General features: G+C 44.4%; 3 protein-coding genes across 6 annotated transcripts in view; 1 reads left to right on the top strand and 2 right to left on the bottom strand.

Moving 5' to 3' along the window:
- The window catches only part of NDUFA1 (NADH:ubiquinone oxidoreductase subunit A1), a 211,783-nt gene that overhangs the window by 75,391 nt on the left and 118,189 nt on the right, over positions 1-18,203 (bottom strand). The gene's annotated exons all lie outside the window — the stretch shown is intronic.
- Positions 3,476-5,953, top strand: C1GALT1C1 (C1GALT1 specific chaperone 1). 4 transcript variants are annotated; one of them, XM_075763561.1, is made up of 2 exons: positions 3,476-3,596; positions 4,534-5,953. In XM_075763561.1, the coding sequence occupies exon 2, from the start codon at positions 4,539-4,541 to the stop codon at positions 5,493-5,495; it is 957 nt and encodes a 318-aa protein (XP_075619676.1). In that variant the 5' UTR covers positions 3,476-3,596; positions 4,534-4,538; the 3' UTR covers positions 5,496-5,953. The 4 variants fall into 4 exon arrangements, with proteins under 4 accessions (XP_075619676.1, XP_075619679.1, XP_075619678.1 ...); XM_075763564.1 differs by lacking the exon at positions 3,476-3,596 and adding an exon at positions 3,971-4,009; XM_075763563.1 differs by lacking the exon at positions 3,476-3,596 and adding an exon at positions 3,971-4,015.
- On the bottom strand, positions 8,700-15,403 carry MCTS1 (MCTS1 re-initiation and release factor). Its single transcript, XM_075763567.1, has 6 exons — positions 15,201-15,403; positions 14,215-14,367; positions 13,396-13,493; positions 12,190-12,323; positions 11,070-11,137; positions 8,700-8,924 (listed from the first exon to the last, which is right to left on the bottom strand). The coding sequence occupies exons 1-6, from the start codon at positions 15,209-15,211 to the stop codon at positions 8,843-8,845; spliced, it is 546 nt and encodes a 181-aa protein (XP_075619682.1). The 5' UTR covers positions 15,212-15,403; the 3' UTR covers positions 8,700-8,842.

Below are 18,203 nucleotides of genomic sequence, written 5' to 3'. Positions count from 1 at the left end.
GTTGGCTTTAAAACTTTCTTCCTTCGTCCAGTGCTACCCCTGTGACAAGGTCTTGGTGTCACATGTGGCAGTGCACACTTGCTCAAGATGCACATGACCTGCGAAAAGTCCATGTCTTTCCAGATTCCAGATTTTCAGTGTGAAACTAAAGTGAAGAGGAAGATGTAGGGCAAAATTTTCAGAAGAGGGGGCTAAAGTTTGGCTCCAGAATCCATCCTCCTCCGAAAGCAATGCTGAGCTGAGCAGGTCCCTGTGAAGGGAATGAAGAAATCTGGCTTTACCTAGAAGCCAGAATCTGACAAGCTAGAATCTCCACCTCACTATTAAATGACTTTAGAACAGGCATTCCCAAACCTTTCCCAACAAAAGGATTGAAGACCTCAGCAGGCATGTGTGTTCAATTATGCACTTCACAGGCTGAACGAAACAAAGTGCCAGGCATGTAACAGAACAGTAACAGCTCGCCTCTTCATAAAAGCCCTTTTCCCACACTGTCACTGTTGGCTGTGATGGGAGCTCAGCTGTTCAAGATGAGCGTTTGCAACCTTCAGACCATAACTGAATGTTTAAGTTAATTAATTTAGTTTAATGGCTTTAAACTAAAAGAGGGTAGATTTAGATTAGATGTTAGAAAGAAATTCTTTACTGTGAGGGTGGTGAGACACTGGCACAGGTTGCCCAGAGAAGCTGTGGATGCCCCCTCCCTGGAAGTGTTCCAGGCCAGGTTGGATGGGGCTTTGGGCAACGTGGTCTAGTGGAGGGTGTCCCTGCCCATGGCAGGGGGGTTGGAACTGGATGGGCTTTGAGGTCCCTTCCAACCCAAACCAGTCTGTGATTCTACGATTTTATAATTCTATGATAACCACACTTGACCCTCTCTTCTGATGGAGTCAGATGGACGGGTCGAACTTGTGTGTTTTCCAGTAGCTTCAACATTATAAATATATGGGTGATGTGACCACAAAGTCAGCTGTCCCAGTTCATTTCGCATCATTTCAACAGTATCTTCTGATTAGATGTTCTTTCTATATGGCACATAGCTCAACTGGTGTTTTAACCACCCAGAAACGTCTGCAATAGCTCACCTCTAGCTTCGGTTACCCGTTCTGACTGTTACTGCACTGCTCTAGCCCAGCCTCCCTGCTGCACGCTTAAATAACAGAGAGATAGATGAGTCTGCTTCCGAGAGAGTGGACAGTCATTTGTGATCATTAACAAGCAGTCACTGTAAAAGATGACAATTCATGTGTCAGCTGAAACATTTCGCATTAATTGGAACAAAGTTCACATCAAATATGTTTTGATAATAGCCAATCTCTCATGGACATTTCGGACCACGCAGTGAGAACATAATGTTTGATGTCTTTCCTTGGAGGCAAAGAAAGAGCATCAGAAGGCAAATGCAGCTGCAGCCAGCGAGGAAAGGCAAACAGAACACAGCAGGGGATCAGCTGTCTGTTGAGACAAGCAACAAGCTGCGGAGCTCTTCAGCTCTGTCAGCAGTTTAGATGCTGGCACAGGTCTGTAGGCTTTAAAAGCTGCTACTGTTTGAGAGTGTGGTGGAGATACTACAAAGGATCAGAAGCAATTAAGGGGTGAAGCTGTGGCTAACGAACATCTCAACGGACAGCAAATCAGTGCTCAAAGCTGAAATCTGGCCGATATTCTTGAGCATACATGACAATGTTTTAATACAAAACTAATGCACAGCCATTTGCAGTGATCTTAGAGGAGTCAGTTCTCCTGGTTCAGTCCCACCGTGTGACTGAGCATCTCCCTCGGCTTTCCTCACTTAACTTCCACCTTAGGGCTGGCTCTTCCTTCGTTATGACATCTGACTGGTTCCCAGCCCCTGGCAGAATGACTTCAAACAGTCATTTCCTGCAGTCTGTAAAAAACAGTTTCTTGTAGTGATTTGAGATGGATAGTTTACAGGAGTACATGTGTGTCTAAACAAGCTACAATATAGCTCCAGAATACTTAACAATGGCTGTTGTGAGACCTTACGCATTACTATGCCATTTTAGTCCTTTTAACACCAAGCAACAATTTCAAGCACCACAGAAGCCAGAAGAGTCTCTTCGTGCTTATACATGCTTTACATGCTGCTTAAACTTTCTCCTCACTGATCTGCTGCTGGATAAAAGCAATGTTGAAAACATATTAAAGCGACCGTCAAGATCTGCAGCTACATTAGTCATTCTGTCAGAGCCTTGGAAAGAACCTTACTGAAGTCAAGCAGTAAAACAATTTGTTGAAGCATCAGCTGAAGCAGTGAGTCGCGACTCATTCAAATCGCTCTAAAATACGAGCAACTGCTGAAGCCCTGAAAGCCACAATTGATTCTGTAAACAGGAGATATGTAAAACAAACTTTGAACTGACCTCCAATCTCTGGGATGTGATAACAAACTGAGTGTCCACCTATTTATACCTTAAAGGCAGCCAGGTGAGAAAAGATAGGATGAGTGATGTTCTGTTAGTGTAGTACCAGAACTACCCAAACATACAACTGACAGTATTTTCCTATCAGTGTGTAATTGGGGTTTAGTTCCACTGAATGGAGCCATTCCGGACATACACTGATCCCACCAAAATCACTATTTTGTAATATTTTTACCTGAACCACAAGCAATGGTTCCCCAAGCCCAGAAGAGTGAAGCAATCAATGTTTTTACACATCTTTTTTGCCAAAAAAACCCACCACCACCCTTACCTGAATAACTGAGGCATCTGGGGAACCCAGACAGACACCAGAGAATCCAAAGCAGCTCAGCTGTAAATTGACTTAAAGCTCACTAATTTCAGCCAAGCAGGCTTGCAATATAGGGAAAAACCTATATAAGACTTTATCCTAACCACTGTGTTAGCCTAAGGGTACACTACTATCAGCTAATAAAGAGATAAAACACGTAAAACCTTTCCCCCCCCGCCCCCAAGAGGCTGGTGGAAAAAGGGAACAAACAATTGCTCAGTGATGCTCCTTCAAATCAATTTTAAGTTCTTGAGAGATGTGTAGAAAGTACTTCTTTCAACCTGGAGCTGAGGAATAATAATCACTAAAAGAAAGAAAAAGTTATGTTAGTAGAAAAATGTTTTGGCTTTACTCTTTAAATATTAACTAAGCTTGCGCATGCGTGGTGCTCTATGCTGGGGGAAAAGGAAAAGCAGTGAAATGTACTTCCAGCAGTTTATTGTATCGGTTTGGAAATTCAGGGCCGTGGATCCAATCGGCGTCAGCAGATTTGATCCTGGAGAAGGTTTAAGGCCGGTTCTGCCTTTCCTTCCCCACCCTATCTTCCTATCCATACACCTTCTAATTTAAAAGCACCGAATTTGTGCTGGAAACTTAAAACTCTTTTCCCCGTTAGTCACGTAAATAGGTTCGCAGAGAGATCCCGATGAGTACAGCCAACAGGCGGCTAACCGGGCGCTCCCGCGGCGGCAGCGGGGCGGGACACCCCGCGCTTCCCTCACAGCTCCAGCCCGGAGCCGGCCTCCATCGCCCCAGGCCGGCCCGGGGACAAGCTGCCAGCGGCCCCTCTCTGCAAGATGGCAGGGCCGCCCCGCCACGCCGGCTGCTCGTCCGCCGGCTCGGTAACCGCCCGTGCAGCCTCTGACTAAAGGCGAACCGGCAGCGCTCGGCCCCGCTCCCGCGAACTGCGGGGACACCGAGGCTCCTGCGAGCCAGCCTCCCTGACGGGACCGGCCGCGCTCTCCTGTCCCCCCCGGCCCTGAGGGGACACCCACGCGCCGTGACGGGCCGCCGCCGCGAAGGCGGCGCGCGGGGAGAGGCCGCCGGGAGGGCGGGGCGGGGCGGGCAGCGGGGCTCGCGGTCCCGCGGGCGAGGGCACCGGCAGATGGCATCCACGCCGACAGAGGGCGCCCCAGCACCAGCGAGCGAGCGAGCGGCGGGCAGCGCCTAGAAGGGCCGCGCGCGGCGCTTCCGGCAGGGAAAAGGAAGCGGCGGTGGGGCGGGCTTCCGGGGCGGGGTGCGGGCGGCCCGGGAGGTACCGGTAAGCGGCGGGCGGGCCGGCCCTGTCACCGGGGCTGCGCGGGGGAAGGGGAGGCAGGAGCGGGTCGCGGTACCGGCCCCAGCGGTTGTGAGGCTCCTCCAGCGCTCCGGGTATCTCGGGGGACTGTGGCGGCCGGACCGAGCCGCCGCTAGCGGGGTCGCGGGCAGGGTCCCGGACGGCGGGGGCGCCTCGCCGCGGGCCGGAGGGTGGCGGGGAGCGGGACCGGCGGAACCTGGCTTCTGGGAGGACCCCCCCCAGGGGGCTCCGGGCGGGGAGGGGGCCGTGCGGTCACGGCGGCGGAGCGGGGCCGGTGTACGAGACCCCTCCCGCCGGGGGCGGTGGTGCCGTTACCGGTAACGAGAGCCCCGACTGGGAACTTTATTTTTGCCACCGCTCTTCCACCAGCGTCGTCCTGGAACCGCAGCTGGATTTAGAAATTGAAGAACGTATTAAAACTATGCGGCATCTGCGGTAGTAAACTTACTCCCGTCAGTTCTTACAGCGTGTCTCCTTTCCAGGAAAAATGATGTCCGAAAGCAGCTCCTTCGTGAAGGGCATGGTGCTAGGAGGGGCCTTCTGCATGTTGGTTACGCTCCTCGGACATATTAAAGTGGGCCACGGGACTAAAGCGCATCACCACGAGCATCATCACATCCAGGCTCCCAACAAAGAAGACGTCTTAAACCTTTCAGAAGGTGAACGCATGGAGCTTAGTAAAAGCATCCGCGTTTATTGTATCGTCCTCGTGAAACCGAAAGATTTGGGGCACTGGGCTGCAGTGAAAGAGACGTGGAGCAAGCACTGCGATAAGGTGGAATTCTACAGCTCTGAAAACGTCAAGGTGTTTGATTCTGTGACCCTCAACACAAACGATATGTGGGTGATGATGAGAAAAGCTTACAAGATAACGTATGAACGCTATAAAGATGAATTCAGCTGGTTCTTCCTTGCGTATCCAACCACATTTGCTATTATTGAAAATCTCAAGTATTTCTTACTGAAAAAAGACCCTTCGCAGCCTTTTTATATAGGCCATACTGTGAAATCTGGTGACCTTGAGTATGTAGATGGTGAGGGAGGAATCGTCTTAAGCATTGAATCACTAAGACGACTCTCCCATGTTCTTGAAGACTCTGACAAGTGTCCGGAGCAGGGAGGTATGATTTGGAAACTTGCTGAGGATAAACAGCTAGCGATCTGCCTGAAGTATACTGGCGTGTTTGCCGAAAACGCGGAAGATTCAGAAGGAAAAGACGTCTTTAACACTAAATCAGTGGGTGCTCTCATTAAGGAAGCGATGTCTACTCACCCTCAGCAGGTGGTGGACGGCTGCTGCTCTGACATGGCCATCACGTTCAGCGGGCTGGCCCCAAACCACATGCACGTGATGATGTACGGTGTTTACAGGCTGAGACCCTACGGCCACACGTACAACGATGCACTCGTCTTCCTTCCACCTGCAGGCTCAGACAATGACTGATGTCACTCCAGAGAAGACCTGGAACCGTGGAGTCAGCTCTTCTTGTGACACACATTTGTACTGACAGATTTCCATTTTTGTATCTGGTGGTACTGGTGTACAATTTTTTTTTATTTTTTTTTTGCTGCACATTGAGGTTTGGTAAAGCTCTTAATTTTCACAGTGGAAGGAGAACTTTTTTCTAAATCTTTTATACAGAAACGCTTCTGGCTTTTGACAGTGCTGGAATGAAATGATAAAGAAGTTGTTAATGTTTATGATAAAAGGAAATTAAGTTTATATGGGGGGTTTGTACATGTAAATATTTATTAATGAAAACTCAAATGAACTTTAGTCTACTGTTACAAATATATTTTTGCAGGACGTTGATTCTCTCAATTCTTCCAGACATTTCTAGAATGTCTTTATATCTTTCTAAGATGTAACAATAAAACTGACTAGAGATTCAGTCTCAAAGACTAACTTTAAGCTGTTTCCTTTACACTAAACTACACAAGGGCTTGAGCTATGCTGTTTACACAGCAGCTATCACTTGTATGTACAGCAAGGAATTAGCAGGAAGCAAGCTGACAAGATCCAATAGGAAGTTGCAGCAGAGCAATGTTAAGTGACCTTTGGACTGCTCTTGTTTAAGCAGACGAAAGAGAGAAATATATTTGAGTAAGTATTAACATGGTCAGGAAACCTGTTAGCACAAGAGTAATTGCTCCCTTAAAATTTCATATATAGAAGCATATTAGAATGAAGGTTCAGTATTATTTTCACTCCTAAGAGTGTTTACAAGCAAGAAGTTGGTTAACTCTCAATGCAACTGTAGTATAGATATATGTACGGGTATTTTTAACACCAAGATGCAGAAAGAGCAGCGCATACTCACACTCCTAACCTTTCTTTGAATGTTATGCAAAAGAGGTTACATGCACAGCAAAGCAAGAGGCAGAACTCCCCTGTACTGGGTCTGGGTGGGTGGGTTGGGTGGTGGGTTTTGGTGTTTACAGCTGAGTGCACTTGAACTCAGTTTTATGCAAGTTACCAGGTCACGCTCCCTTCCAGTCACAGGAAGTGGAAATAAACAGCACTTTAATATTTACTCTGTTCAGAATTCAGACCTGCCTGTTTCCAGACATAAGGAAGGTACTACACATCCATCTGCTACATCTAGGACTATCCCAGGCTTTGGTGGTACTGCACTATCTGTAAGAGACCGGAGAAGATAGTATGTTATCTCCCCTTTCTTTATCAGGCCATTTGTAATGTCTCATCCTACCCTGAGCTGCAAGGGGGCAGGTGGGGAAGTGAAACAGCTGCTCCAGAGCTGATGAGATCCACATCTCTCTTGTTTTAACCATCAGGTCCTTCATTCTTTACAAGACCAGTAAGACAACTGCTCAGGCCCCCAAGCAAGCTACCACAGCTCAGCTGTTTCGCCTTTTTCTCGTTCTCCTCTATGTCAGTCAGAGCTCAGCTGACATAGCAAGACAAACACATACATGATTGCTGCCAACACCTAGATAAAACTTGTATTTTTGACAAAGTCTTGCTTACTTGGTATACAAATTAATTTAAGCGTGATTTAACTTGTATCTTCTTACAGAATCATTTTTAAAAGGTTCAATCCACAGCCTGGAAAGTAAAATTTTTATTTCAGTGGTGTTTCTGGTATTAGAGACAGTTCTGACCTCGCTACAACAAGTGGTCATAGGACAAGTCAAGGAAAAAGAATGGCAGTTAGCTATTCAAACAAGAATAAATATAACATCACAGATTTGAGAGGTAATGTGACACAAGAGGAGGAGACAAGACGGAAGGGGGAAAAGCAAGCCACGGAACTCAAGACTAGTGCTTTTTATGCACAAACTGATTCCCCATAGCACCAACAAGAAACTAGTACATTTATAGCAGAGTCTTTACAATGCATAAAAATGACCACTAGCATTCTGAAGGGAAGGTCTGAAGTTTCACCAGATTTTTTTCTGCAACACTGCTGTAATAATCACCTTAATTGTCTTCCTACATTAATAAATACTTTCAGATTTGCCCTGTCATTTTCAAAAGTACAATCCTGCAAATAATTTTACAGGAGAAATTTTAAAGTAGGAATGTGTTACCTAATATGTGCATCTCCCATGTCTTAATTTGACTTTAGACTCGGATGGAGAACACCTCTGCCGCTGTCTTCTGTAAAGGTCCCAGAGCAGGGAAACCAAACATGCACAGCACCGAGACAAGGCACTTGCATACAAAATTACACAAGTGTTAGAACAGAGACTTGAAATATTAATAAATGCTTTCAGAGACAGAGTTAAGAGTGGTAGACCTTAAAGTTTCCTTAGTTTATTAAATGATTCGATGGCACAGGCTGTTTTTTCCATAGGCATAGCTTTGGGTATGCAGTCGCTGAACAAAGAATTGGATTACCCAGACAAAATACAGAGTGCTCTTTAACCCGTTCCGTAGAGGTACATACACGTGGCAGTGTGCACAAGCTGAGATCTCTTGAAGTTCCACCTGAAGAAGTTGCTCCTGGCTACACTGATAACCATATTTTGCTATCATGCCTTTGTTAAACAGTGATTTTGTTTCTGCTCCTAAAATAAAAAGGCAAACAGGGAGTAGAGCATCAGGCACCAAGTTGGCACACTCTCCATTTGGAGTATGCCCACCATGACTATAAACTCCACTAAGGAGAGCAGTATCAAAGTGTTGGCAGGTAGAAATCTGAATATATATATATTCTTCAGATATGAACTAGCATAAAAGAATTTCTAGTCCACATATCAGTTTAAGTTCATAAATCCCATACAGATAAATTCATATTAAAAAGAGAAAATCCTTAAGTAAAGCACTGAAGTTAATGCTGTTAATAAGTTAAAAAAATAAATGTCAAAAAACCTGATTTCTCCATGGTCAAGAAACAGGTAGACTAACAAGATGTTAATCAGAAGAAAAAAAAAATCTGAAATGTTTCGGAGGTTTTATAAACCGTATTAATTGTATTTCACATATGCTTTATATTACTCTTTTAGAAGAGCATAAAAATGTAAACATTTCTTGGCTTTTTCCTCCTTTTTGTTGAAACAGTGTACTCACAGTCCATGCAGGATCTTTCCATCAGATATCTTCAGTCACTGAAGACTTGGGTTTAAGACAAAAGAAAAGAACTGTAATAAAAAAGAATTCTAGAAAACTATTGTAGCCTAACAGTACTTTCGCATTCACTTGATTTATTTAGCATAGCCACAGAACAAAAGAATTTGTACATTCAGTCACATTAAAAACAAGGAATTACAAAGCAGTCCACATTTAATCTAAGTGCATTCCTTTGGAGTAACACAGTTCCTTTTGTTTCATTTGTACGTCTTCATATGCCAAAGGCCATCATTTAAATAGTGGATATTTTCGATACCAATCCCTTTGTTGACCTTCTCACTGTAGGAGGAGGAAAAAGGTACAGAAGTATTAGCTAGGTTAAATATTAAATACTGTATTCTGTACTGCTCTGAAGTAGAAAATGCAACATTTATCAACTGGAAGGGGAGAAGCTATCACCCACAAAGTCATAATCTTCAACAGCAGGTGGACAAGAAACAGTATTTGTTATTACATGTACCCACATTGCTGAATGATAAGAGGACAATATTTGCCTTCCACGTTTCACCAACAACTTGCCATAATATTTTTAACTACTTCTTTGTGGGAGGCAGTACTTCAGACAACACTTCTCCTACTTTTCTTCATTTTAGTGTTTCTTTACCAGAGTAGCACAGCAGTTTTAAGTCTCTCCCCCTCCTAGCACAGGAGGTGGTGTAACACAGCTGGAACGTGGAGTTTGACAAGTTCTGGTTCCAAGCGTGCCACTGACACAATCAAATGCAGGTGAGCTGCTTCGCTGCTAGTTGCAAGACATCTACCCACTCAATAAAGAATTATAAATGCAAAATTTATGTGCCAAGGACTTGCAGCATGTTACAGACATACCATCCTGTATCTTTTGAGTCATACAATCTTTTAAAAATGGTTGTTTTCTGCATCTGCACTGGATGTGTGTTCATCTTTTTCCAGTACATTACGCCATGGAAAAATCTAGTTTTGTCAGGATAACCAAGCAAATCTCATCATTCTAGGACTGAGAAGAAGCTTCATTCCCCTGGAGGATATAATTTACTGTATTTACACTAAGTTTTTTCTTTTTACTTCTACAACTTGCCCAGAAGTACTCAGGAAGGAAAATACTATGTTAATTGCACTAACACATCGTGTATCATAATCACACCAAGCGTGAAAACCTACTGTTTCACAACTTTCTGTTTTAAACAGTATCACACAAAAAAGCATCCTAACAGGCTGCATAGATCAGTATCATTTCATTTTCCTCTCCGGTTCATGTTGCTTCTCACAGAACAGGATGTTCAGCTGCAAGGCTGCTGAATTTGAAGTCAGGATTAGGAATATGGATAATCTTGTTTGGCAGTGTCACAGCAGGTCACTGCAGACATAGGACTGGGACAAAAGTAGCTATTCTTTCCACCTACCCTTGGAGTCTTTTGAAGGCACTACAAAGAATCCTGAGGAATATAATTCCTCAACAGCTACAGCAGGTCTATATCCAGGTTGCTGCAGTCCTGCTCTATCCCTGTCCGCCGTAACATTCCCACCTCTCTGCCCTGTGCTGCCATTACAACTCAGGACCACAGAGTGACCACATACAGATGATCCTGCTGAGAATTATCCCCACTAGAAACAGTGACTTGTTCTCAACAAAATCAGCTTCCTCACCCACACAAGTGCTAGATGGGGCTGCAACCAATGCAGCCCAAACCTGCTGGGTGCATCTTACATCCTGCTGCAAAAGTCATAGAATTTAAAATGACAAAGTGCTTTAGCTACTTATAATTTAAGCACTATCTGAATGCTAAGAACAACTAACATCCATTTCCATTTTCTGTCTCTTTTCCTTCTCAAATACTTTTCAGTTGATATTTATCCCCAAAACAGACCTCTACGTTTCACAAAAAGCTCAGCTAAGTTAGTAAGCACGTGAAGCAGAAATGCTACATGTGGGTACAAGGTAAAGAAAGAGAAGGCCACAGAGGAAAGCCCAGCTGGTCAACCAAGTACCAGCAGGACTTTGGTCTGCAGGGACAGCAGAGACTAAAAACACTTCAACATTTTCAACCCCCTCAAATCCAAATTACATCTCTTGCCCAGCCCAGGTAGTACGTACTCTATACAAATATTTCCTTGTTCAGCAAGATCTTTGAGAAAATATGATCAGAGAGCAAGAAATACTAACAATCAGAGGTAGTACTAGTGTTGTGTGTCTTAAAATCCATACTCACATGAAAAGAACTATTTTGATTCCATTCAGTAAACAAGTAAGTAGGGAAGATATTCCCTGCCTCCTCCTCTTTCCCTGAATATTCATCAACAAAATGAAATCTTAAAAAAATTCTGTATTTGAACAACATGTGCTGCAACAGCGATGCAGTAACCTTGACAGTGGTACTTATATTCCAAACAAACATAGGAATAACGATGTGGGATGGGTTATGTTTCAATTTTAAAAACACTTACATGTCCTCAGCTGACATCTTCATTACTCCCACACATAATGCATGTTGTTTCCCCTCTGCCATTATTGCCTACAAATCACCGCTAAGGAAAACATTTTTTTAAAACTACTTCAGAAAAGTAAAAGCAATATCAGGAAACTACTTTCCAAAAAGTTTCAAAATCCTGTGTTGAACTTTCACCCTTTTAGTAATTCTAGAGCTCTAGCTCTTGAAGATAAGCCAAACAATGCACTGCATTTAACAACTGAATCACAGTGTGTAGAACAAAGCATGTATTTATGAACTTCAAACGGCAGTTATAGAAAAGATCTCCCAACACTACACTCCATTTCTTCCTTTGTGCCTAACACAGAGATGATAGTCTCATCCTTTCTAGAACAAAACTGCACGTGTTTGTGGGGCCATTTTAGATTCCAAGGTATAGAAGAATTGAGACACAAACCTAAAAATATAGAAGTACTGAAATCAGACGTGTCCTTTTCAAAGCTTAGCAACATGTGATGCGAACTGCTGATTTTTTTCCTATAGCATCTAACTAACAACAAAAGCAGCACAGCTCGGGATTATTAATGCTGTACTTGCTCAGGGTTCCTTTCTCAATAACATAACAAGCAGGACTGAATTAACATACTTTCCTCACTTTACGTACGCTAACTTCAACAGACACATAGAGCAAGTCCTGACTACAGCAAAGCCAATTCTAAACATCTTTCCAAATCCCCTAGGAACAGGAGTAAATTCTTCTATAACTGAAGGAAATACGAGATTGATTAAGGAGGCAGGGGACAAATTACACTGTACTTCATCTATTTTTACCGTTTGGCATAAATCGCAAAGGAGCTCCAATTATCAATTAGATTAATGGAACAGCATCCCACCCAACAGCACGGCAGGAATAGTTATTTTGTTTGGAGCATCACAGTAAGTAAAAAAAAAAATTAAGAACAATTTTAACCGTGCCAAATAACATCTGAACCTCTGCAACTCTTTTCAGATTACTGGTTATTCCATGAAATACCATTAAAATACAAAGTAATTCAGATTATGATCAGCTGAGAACACAAGAACAGAAATTTAACTCATCTCACAGCAAGCAGTACTTCATAGTTAAAGAAGGATACAACAACAGTATCAACGGCAGCAGGGTAAAGTTTTGCTCCAGGAGATGTCAGGCCAGGGCACATTATATTAGCTCCACTTAGTACAAATTTAATGGCGCCTTTATCAACCTGCTGATGTGGTAGAATAAATGGGTCTAGGAGTGGAGAGATACAGCATTACAATTAACATGGTAAGATGACAACACAAATAACTCGTTATCAAGTCAGTTTAGATGGGGCAATTAGATATCTAGTGTGCTGCGAGGGTAGGAAGTTTGAGAAACAATTACCAGAGCTCCGGCTGGGCTGTACTGTCCCAAAAGGACACAAGTACCGTTCTCCCAGACCACATCTTTTATCTGAGAACCAAAGGGTAATCCAAAGGCCTCCTGCATACTCATATACCCATAGACCAAGTAACAATTTTAACAAGTTCCCCCAATGAAAACAATCACGCAAACGCCCACATACAAAGAGGTCTTAAATCTCTGAAGTTACATGTATAACCTCTTAGATGAAACAGTTGAATGTTAACAGGATAAAAAAGGCAAAGGAGGACAAAATTCTTGAAGACTGCCAGTTCTCCAAGCCATCCTTCAAGTGCATGCACCTTCTTGAAGTATTGCAAACAATAAGGTTTGACTGAATAACCTTTTTAGGGACACTTACGCTCACCTAAATCAGAGTAACACAATTAGGCAGAATAGTAAAAACAGCAAGAAAAATAACGCGAGAGAGAAAATTGTAAAAAGTACAAAGCATGCAGCATAAATTTTTAGATGGGACAAGTATGCATTACATCATTAAACTCATGACTAAAGAGTATTTTTCTAATAAGAACCTACAAGTATTTAGAAGGAAGCAAAAGGGTTTAAAGGAAGACTTGAAAGAACAAAGATAGGGACTAAAACCAGGAAACTTAGATCTCCGTCCTAGGGAAACCTCTCTCAAGATTTTTTGTGGAGCTTTGCACAATTTAATTCTTAGAAATCAAAGTTTAGATTGCTTAAAATACAGCATTACAAGAACTATGGGGGAAGCAATCCATATAGGCACCTGAAATAGCAAAGCAATAAATTACAGTTGAGAAGGTAGACTATATCGTTAAGATCTATTCTGGTATATATGCACGTAAGTGGTAAGTTCTTTTTAATTTGGTTCTACAGAAGTCCCACGGAATCACGCGCTCACTCCTCTCCCCACCACTACCATCCTCAGGAAACTTACATTTGTGAAGCAACCTTAGTGTCGGGTAAAAAATCCCTTCTCTTTGTCTGAAGAACAGCAACTCCCCATTCACAGTGAGGATTTCTATATGTTCATGACTGCAAGATTTAAAAAAAAAAAAAAAAAACAAACACATTGTTCCAACAGCTACTTAACACTTTTACAGTTTAAAGGAAACATTTCATTTCATAGAGTCTGGTCTATCTTGGCATTTGAGAATTAAGACAGTCAACTAATTTAAGACTAAAAATACCATCTTTTTTTAAGGCTTGTTCTTCAATACTGGCCTCCTGCACACTTCCTTCCCCTTTAGAACAAGAAAAAAAAAGAAAAATCTACAAACATCCAGTTGTTTACAAACTGCATTTCTTTGGGTTTTTTTAATTGCAATACAAAGAGTGGACAAGGAAAAGCAATCAGCAAAAATATACTATCTCTATTAAATATATATAGATATAGATATATAGATAGATATAGTAAGAAAATGCTACTGGAAGGTATCCAAACAAGTGTGAGCTTCCATATCCATAATGCTGAATGCTTCCCTTCAACAACAGGCTGATCCCTGGAGAGTCCTCAGATATGTTGCACGTTCACTACTCGGCAACATTTTTGTTTTCCTCAAGCGTCCCACTAGCGTGCCTTCAGGAGCAAAATCAGCACGTGCAAACTTTCTGGTTTGGCCATAACATGAACTATGATCTATAAGAAATAAGATGCTTTTCAAAAAACACTAGGTTCCTCTACTACACAAAACAAACATATAAAGGAAGCAATCCTGTCACCTTGGAAGCAAAAGTTAAGAAAAAAGAAACTTACCATCTTACTATTTTGACTGGATCTTTCTTTGGCATAATTTGGTTTAGCCATGGTTCAATAACAGGAAACTGGTCTATCAGTTGATTCTTAATACCTTTAATAACTGAAGTCTTCAGCTGGATGCAGTTTGATACATTCTCCTTTTCATCAAATCTGTCAAGCAAGTGAAAATATTTGAGAAATGCACAATTTGCTGCCCCAAAGATGCTGTATCTCAGCAATATTCTTCAGAAATGTTTATAAATTCTCTATAACACCTTAGCAGTACCATATCTGTCCAACTTTCAAATCTAGCATTTCATGAGGGTAAAATTTGTCCCCCGGGAACACTGGGCTGGGGGAAGGCACGGGGGTTCCCACTAGTAGGCTGGCTTTGTCCCTAAACTTTGCGTACATCCACAAAACATGGTTTTAGTCTCTCAGATACACCTCGGCACACAGCATTATCTCACCCAACTCGTAGACTAGACTTTGCTGGTAACACCAACACCTAGAGCTCTGTTCAGGTGTGTTTATAAGAGCCCTTCACCACAGACGTATGAACTGTGCTTCATCCTACCCCAAACTTCAGACAACTAATGACTCAGCTTACTTTTTAGGGGTTTTTTCCCTTCTACCAAGCAGTGCCCCAACAGCCCAGGCAGCGCGCCCGAAGGCAGAGCCGGCGGCTGCGGGGCGGCGCTGCCCTGCGAAGGCCGAGGCGGCCGCGGGGGCTGGCGAGGAGCGGGGCCGGCTACTACCGCGCTGCCCCGGCCGCGGCCCCAGCCCCTGAGCAGGGCCCGGCCGCCCCGGTCCCGAGGGCGCAGCGCTGAGCCCGGGCCGGCAGGGCTGAGCCCGGGCCGGCAGGGCCGAGCCCCGGGGCAGAGGGGGCGCCGGGCCCGCTCCGGCCCCCCACCCTTCCCCCTTCCCCCACCCTCCACACCGCCCCCGGGCCCCGGCCTGGGGTGGGGGGGTGGGGGCGGCGGGGCGGGCCCGGCCTCACTCACTTCTTGAACATCCTGGGGGCGGTGAGCGCCAGGCGGGCGAGGCGGGAGGTGCCTGGGGCCGGGCGTGGGGCCGGGCGTGGGGCCGGGCGTGGGGCCGGGCGTGGGGCCGGGCGTGGGGCCGGCGGGCGGCGGCACGGGCACCCACAGCCTCCGCGCTCCCTCACACGAGGCTCCCGGCCCTCCCCTCCGCGCCAGCCGGAAGCGTCGCGCGCTTTACGGCCCGTCGCGCCGCTCCATAACAACGGAACGCGCGCAGCGTCACCGGGACTGCCGGGGACTACAATTCCCAGGGGGCGGCGCGGTGCTGCGGCGCATGCGCACGGGGCAGAGCGGCGCCGGTGCCCGCCGCACAAGAGCGGCTTCGGCAGGCTTTCACAAGGAGCGGGGGCTCGTCACCTGCCGGCGCGGTGCGGCTTTCCCAGGTAATAACATCACTTTCCAGTAAAATGAATCCTTCCAAAGAAAATCAAAGCGCTAATAGGTACTAACGCCATTTAAACACGAAATTATTTTAACGGGGAAAAAACGCAACCACCTTCAAATTAGCAAAGCAGAAGCTACCCGCCCGCCCCCAGTTACAGAACAGGACACAAGATCCTTGTAGATGGTACTTTGAGGGGAGAAAAAAAAAAAAAAAAAAAAAAAAAAGGCATTTCTTGTCAAACCGCAGATAGCGGAGCCGGCCAGGGACTCGGGCAGAGGCGACGGCGGCGTGTCCTTCAAGGTGGAGGAGCAGCAGAAGAAACCAGGGACGATCTCAACTGCCAGACGGAGACGGGGCCTGTCAGAATGAAATCAGGTTTTGGTGGTGGTGGCCGCGGTAACTGTGAATATTAATAGAAAAGCGTAGACAGAGGTAACGGTTTTTGACTCCGGGAAGAGCAGACACGCGTGGTTTTGTTCTGTAGGCGGCAGCTGCCGTGGAAGCACACGCAGGCAGCAGCGCTGTTTCTCCTCAGTAATGGAAACGTCACCACTGGCATAAAGGGGAGAAGGGACAGGGCATCGAAGAGCAGGGCCTCGTTTATCTAACTACCACCTTCTTTTTTCCATACAGACCAAATTAATACAAAATATACTGTAACAACTAATAAAAACCTAATACTCAAGAGTTATATCAGCCACATAAAGTAAAATCAAGGCTTTATACATGGTATCGTTTATTCAAATAGTGAAATACAGAGGCAGGAACACTCCAAAAGGAGAACACTTTTAAAAGGAGAGGAATGAACTGTGGTATTATATAAATATTCAGGCATTAACTCATGAACGCCACCTCCACCTACTTTGTAGCATCACTAAAAACACTAAGCTGTAACGAAGAATTCAGTTTTAACTGAAACACAGTGACACTGCTCATACCCAGATTAGAAAGCGAGAACAGGAGTTTATCACACCGACAAACTAATCCATACATTTTTCACGCTTCTCAGAATAACTTTTATTAAATAATACTTTGCCAAGTAAACAATCCTTGCAGGCATGCTCACATTATTAAAAATTGCAGTGAAAAATTCATCATACTCCCACCTTGAATGTTAGAAACGCAAGGTAAACTTTCACCCTCAAAGACGCCCGGTAATTATGGCACATCTCACTGAAGCCACCCAAACCACTGGTTTCACGCTAGCCTAAACCAGCAAGAGTCATTCCTAATTTTCAAAAATGGCTTTTGTCAACAGGAAACTCTTATCTCCATTCTCCTGCTACCTTACAGCACCCGGACCACTGGCTCCCTTCAGGGCTGAGCTAACCTTGAGTCTGGTCTCAATATTTCTATCTTCTCTTCCAAATGCTTTTTGCTGGTGTAGCTGCAAAGACTAAAGCTAACTGCTTGCCCAATTTAAATTTGCTTGTACAAAGGATTTTTGAAGCAGGCTCCATTGTTCTTGTTCAGCCTCACCACCAACAGCTGGAGACTGTTGCTCTGGTTGCAGTGTCACTATTAAGGAACACAATTTTCAAAGCATGGTACCTGGATAAGACTGACAAAGCAAGAGGCTTTACAACCCGTCCAACTCTGAAGGAAAACACCCCTCGGGATCATATGCTAAATAGAAAATATTTAGAATCTCTCTCCCCCTATGTTTCAGTGGGAAAAGGGCAAGATCCATTGCACCTGGCTCCCTCTTGGGACCTCAGAACTTCACCTTGCCCTCACCCGCTCTCCCACATATCCCAGATCACGACTGGTCAGGAGCTGCGTGTTCTGACTGATGGGACACGGTCACCAAGTCTGCCCCACCCAAATGACTACATGGACAGGATAGCCCTCCTGCTACTCCAGGAAAAGGGACACTTACTCATGTCTCCTCTTTTATAAATCCAATCGTTTTCACAAACCAAGAATCTGTAGAAATTTAAGATCCTTTACAGCTCTACACCTCTGACCTGATTTGGCTTAAGCAAACATGACAGTTACTGGGAACAAAGGAAAACCTGATGGCGTCACGTAAGTTTTATTTACTTAGCAAACCTGTTTATTTCTATTACATCTCACTTGGAGTGTAACTTATTAGTGCTTGGGAACTATACAACCTGTTCTAAAGCCAGTCAAAACTAGACTGTTTGTTTGTTTTGTTTCTTAAATCTGGAAAAAGTACTTTTCTACACATCACTAGCATTAGGTTTCAGGCCTCAAGAGCTGTCTGCCAGTTACTCAGACAGAAAACACGCTCCAGAAAAACCTCAGTAAAATTACATTCCTATCTCTACGAACCACAGTTTCTGTCAAGACAAGTTAGCGTATCTTTTTCTATCAAAGACAGAACTGCCAACAGCCTTCCCCTGAGGAGCTCTGCTGTCAGGAAGGCAGGTGTAAGCTCCCGGCTGAACTCCTTGGAGAATCTCTCCTGGAACAAAACCTCATCGCTTGTTTTGTTACTTTTTCTGCAGCTATTTCTCAGCAGTGATTGAATCATAACGCTCTTGGACAGTTCATGTTTCCTTCGGTAATGGATACACCAGCATCAAAAAGAGCTACTAAAGGTCCATGATTTTCAT

The sequence above is a fragment of the Balearica regulorum genome, chromosome 11 (assembly GCF_011004875.1).
Source record: "Balearica regulorum gibbericeps isolate bBalReg1 chromosome 11, bBalReg1.pri, whole genome shotgun sequence".
Lineage (NCBI taxonomy): Eukaryota > Metazoa > Chordata > Aves > Gruiformes > Gruidae > Balearica > Balearica regulorum.
This window is presented reverse-complemented; position numbering and strand designations above follow the sequence as displayed.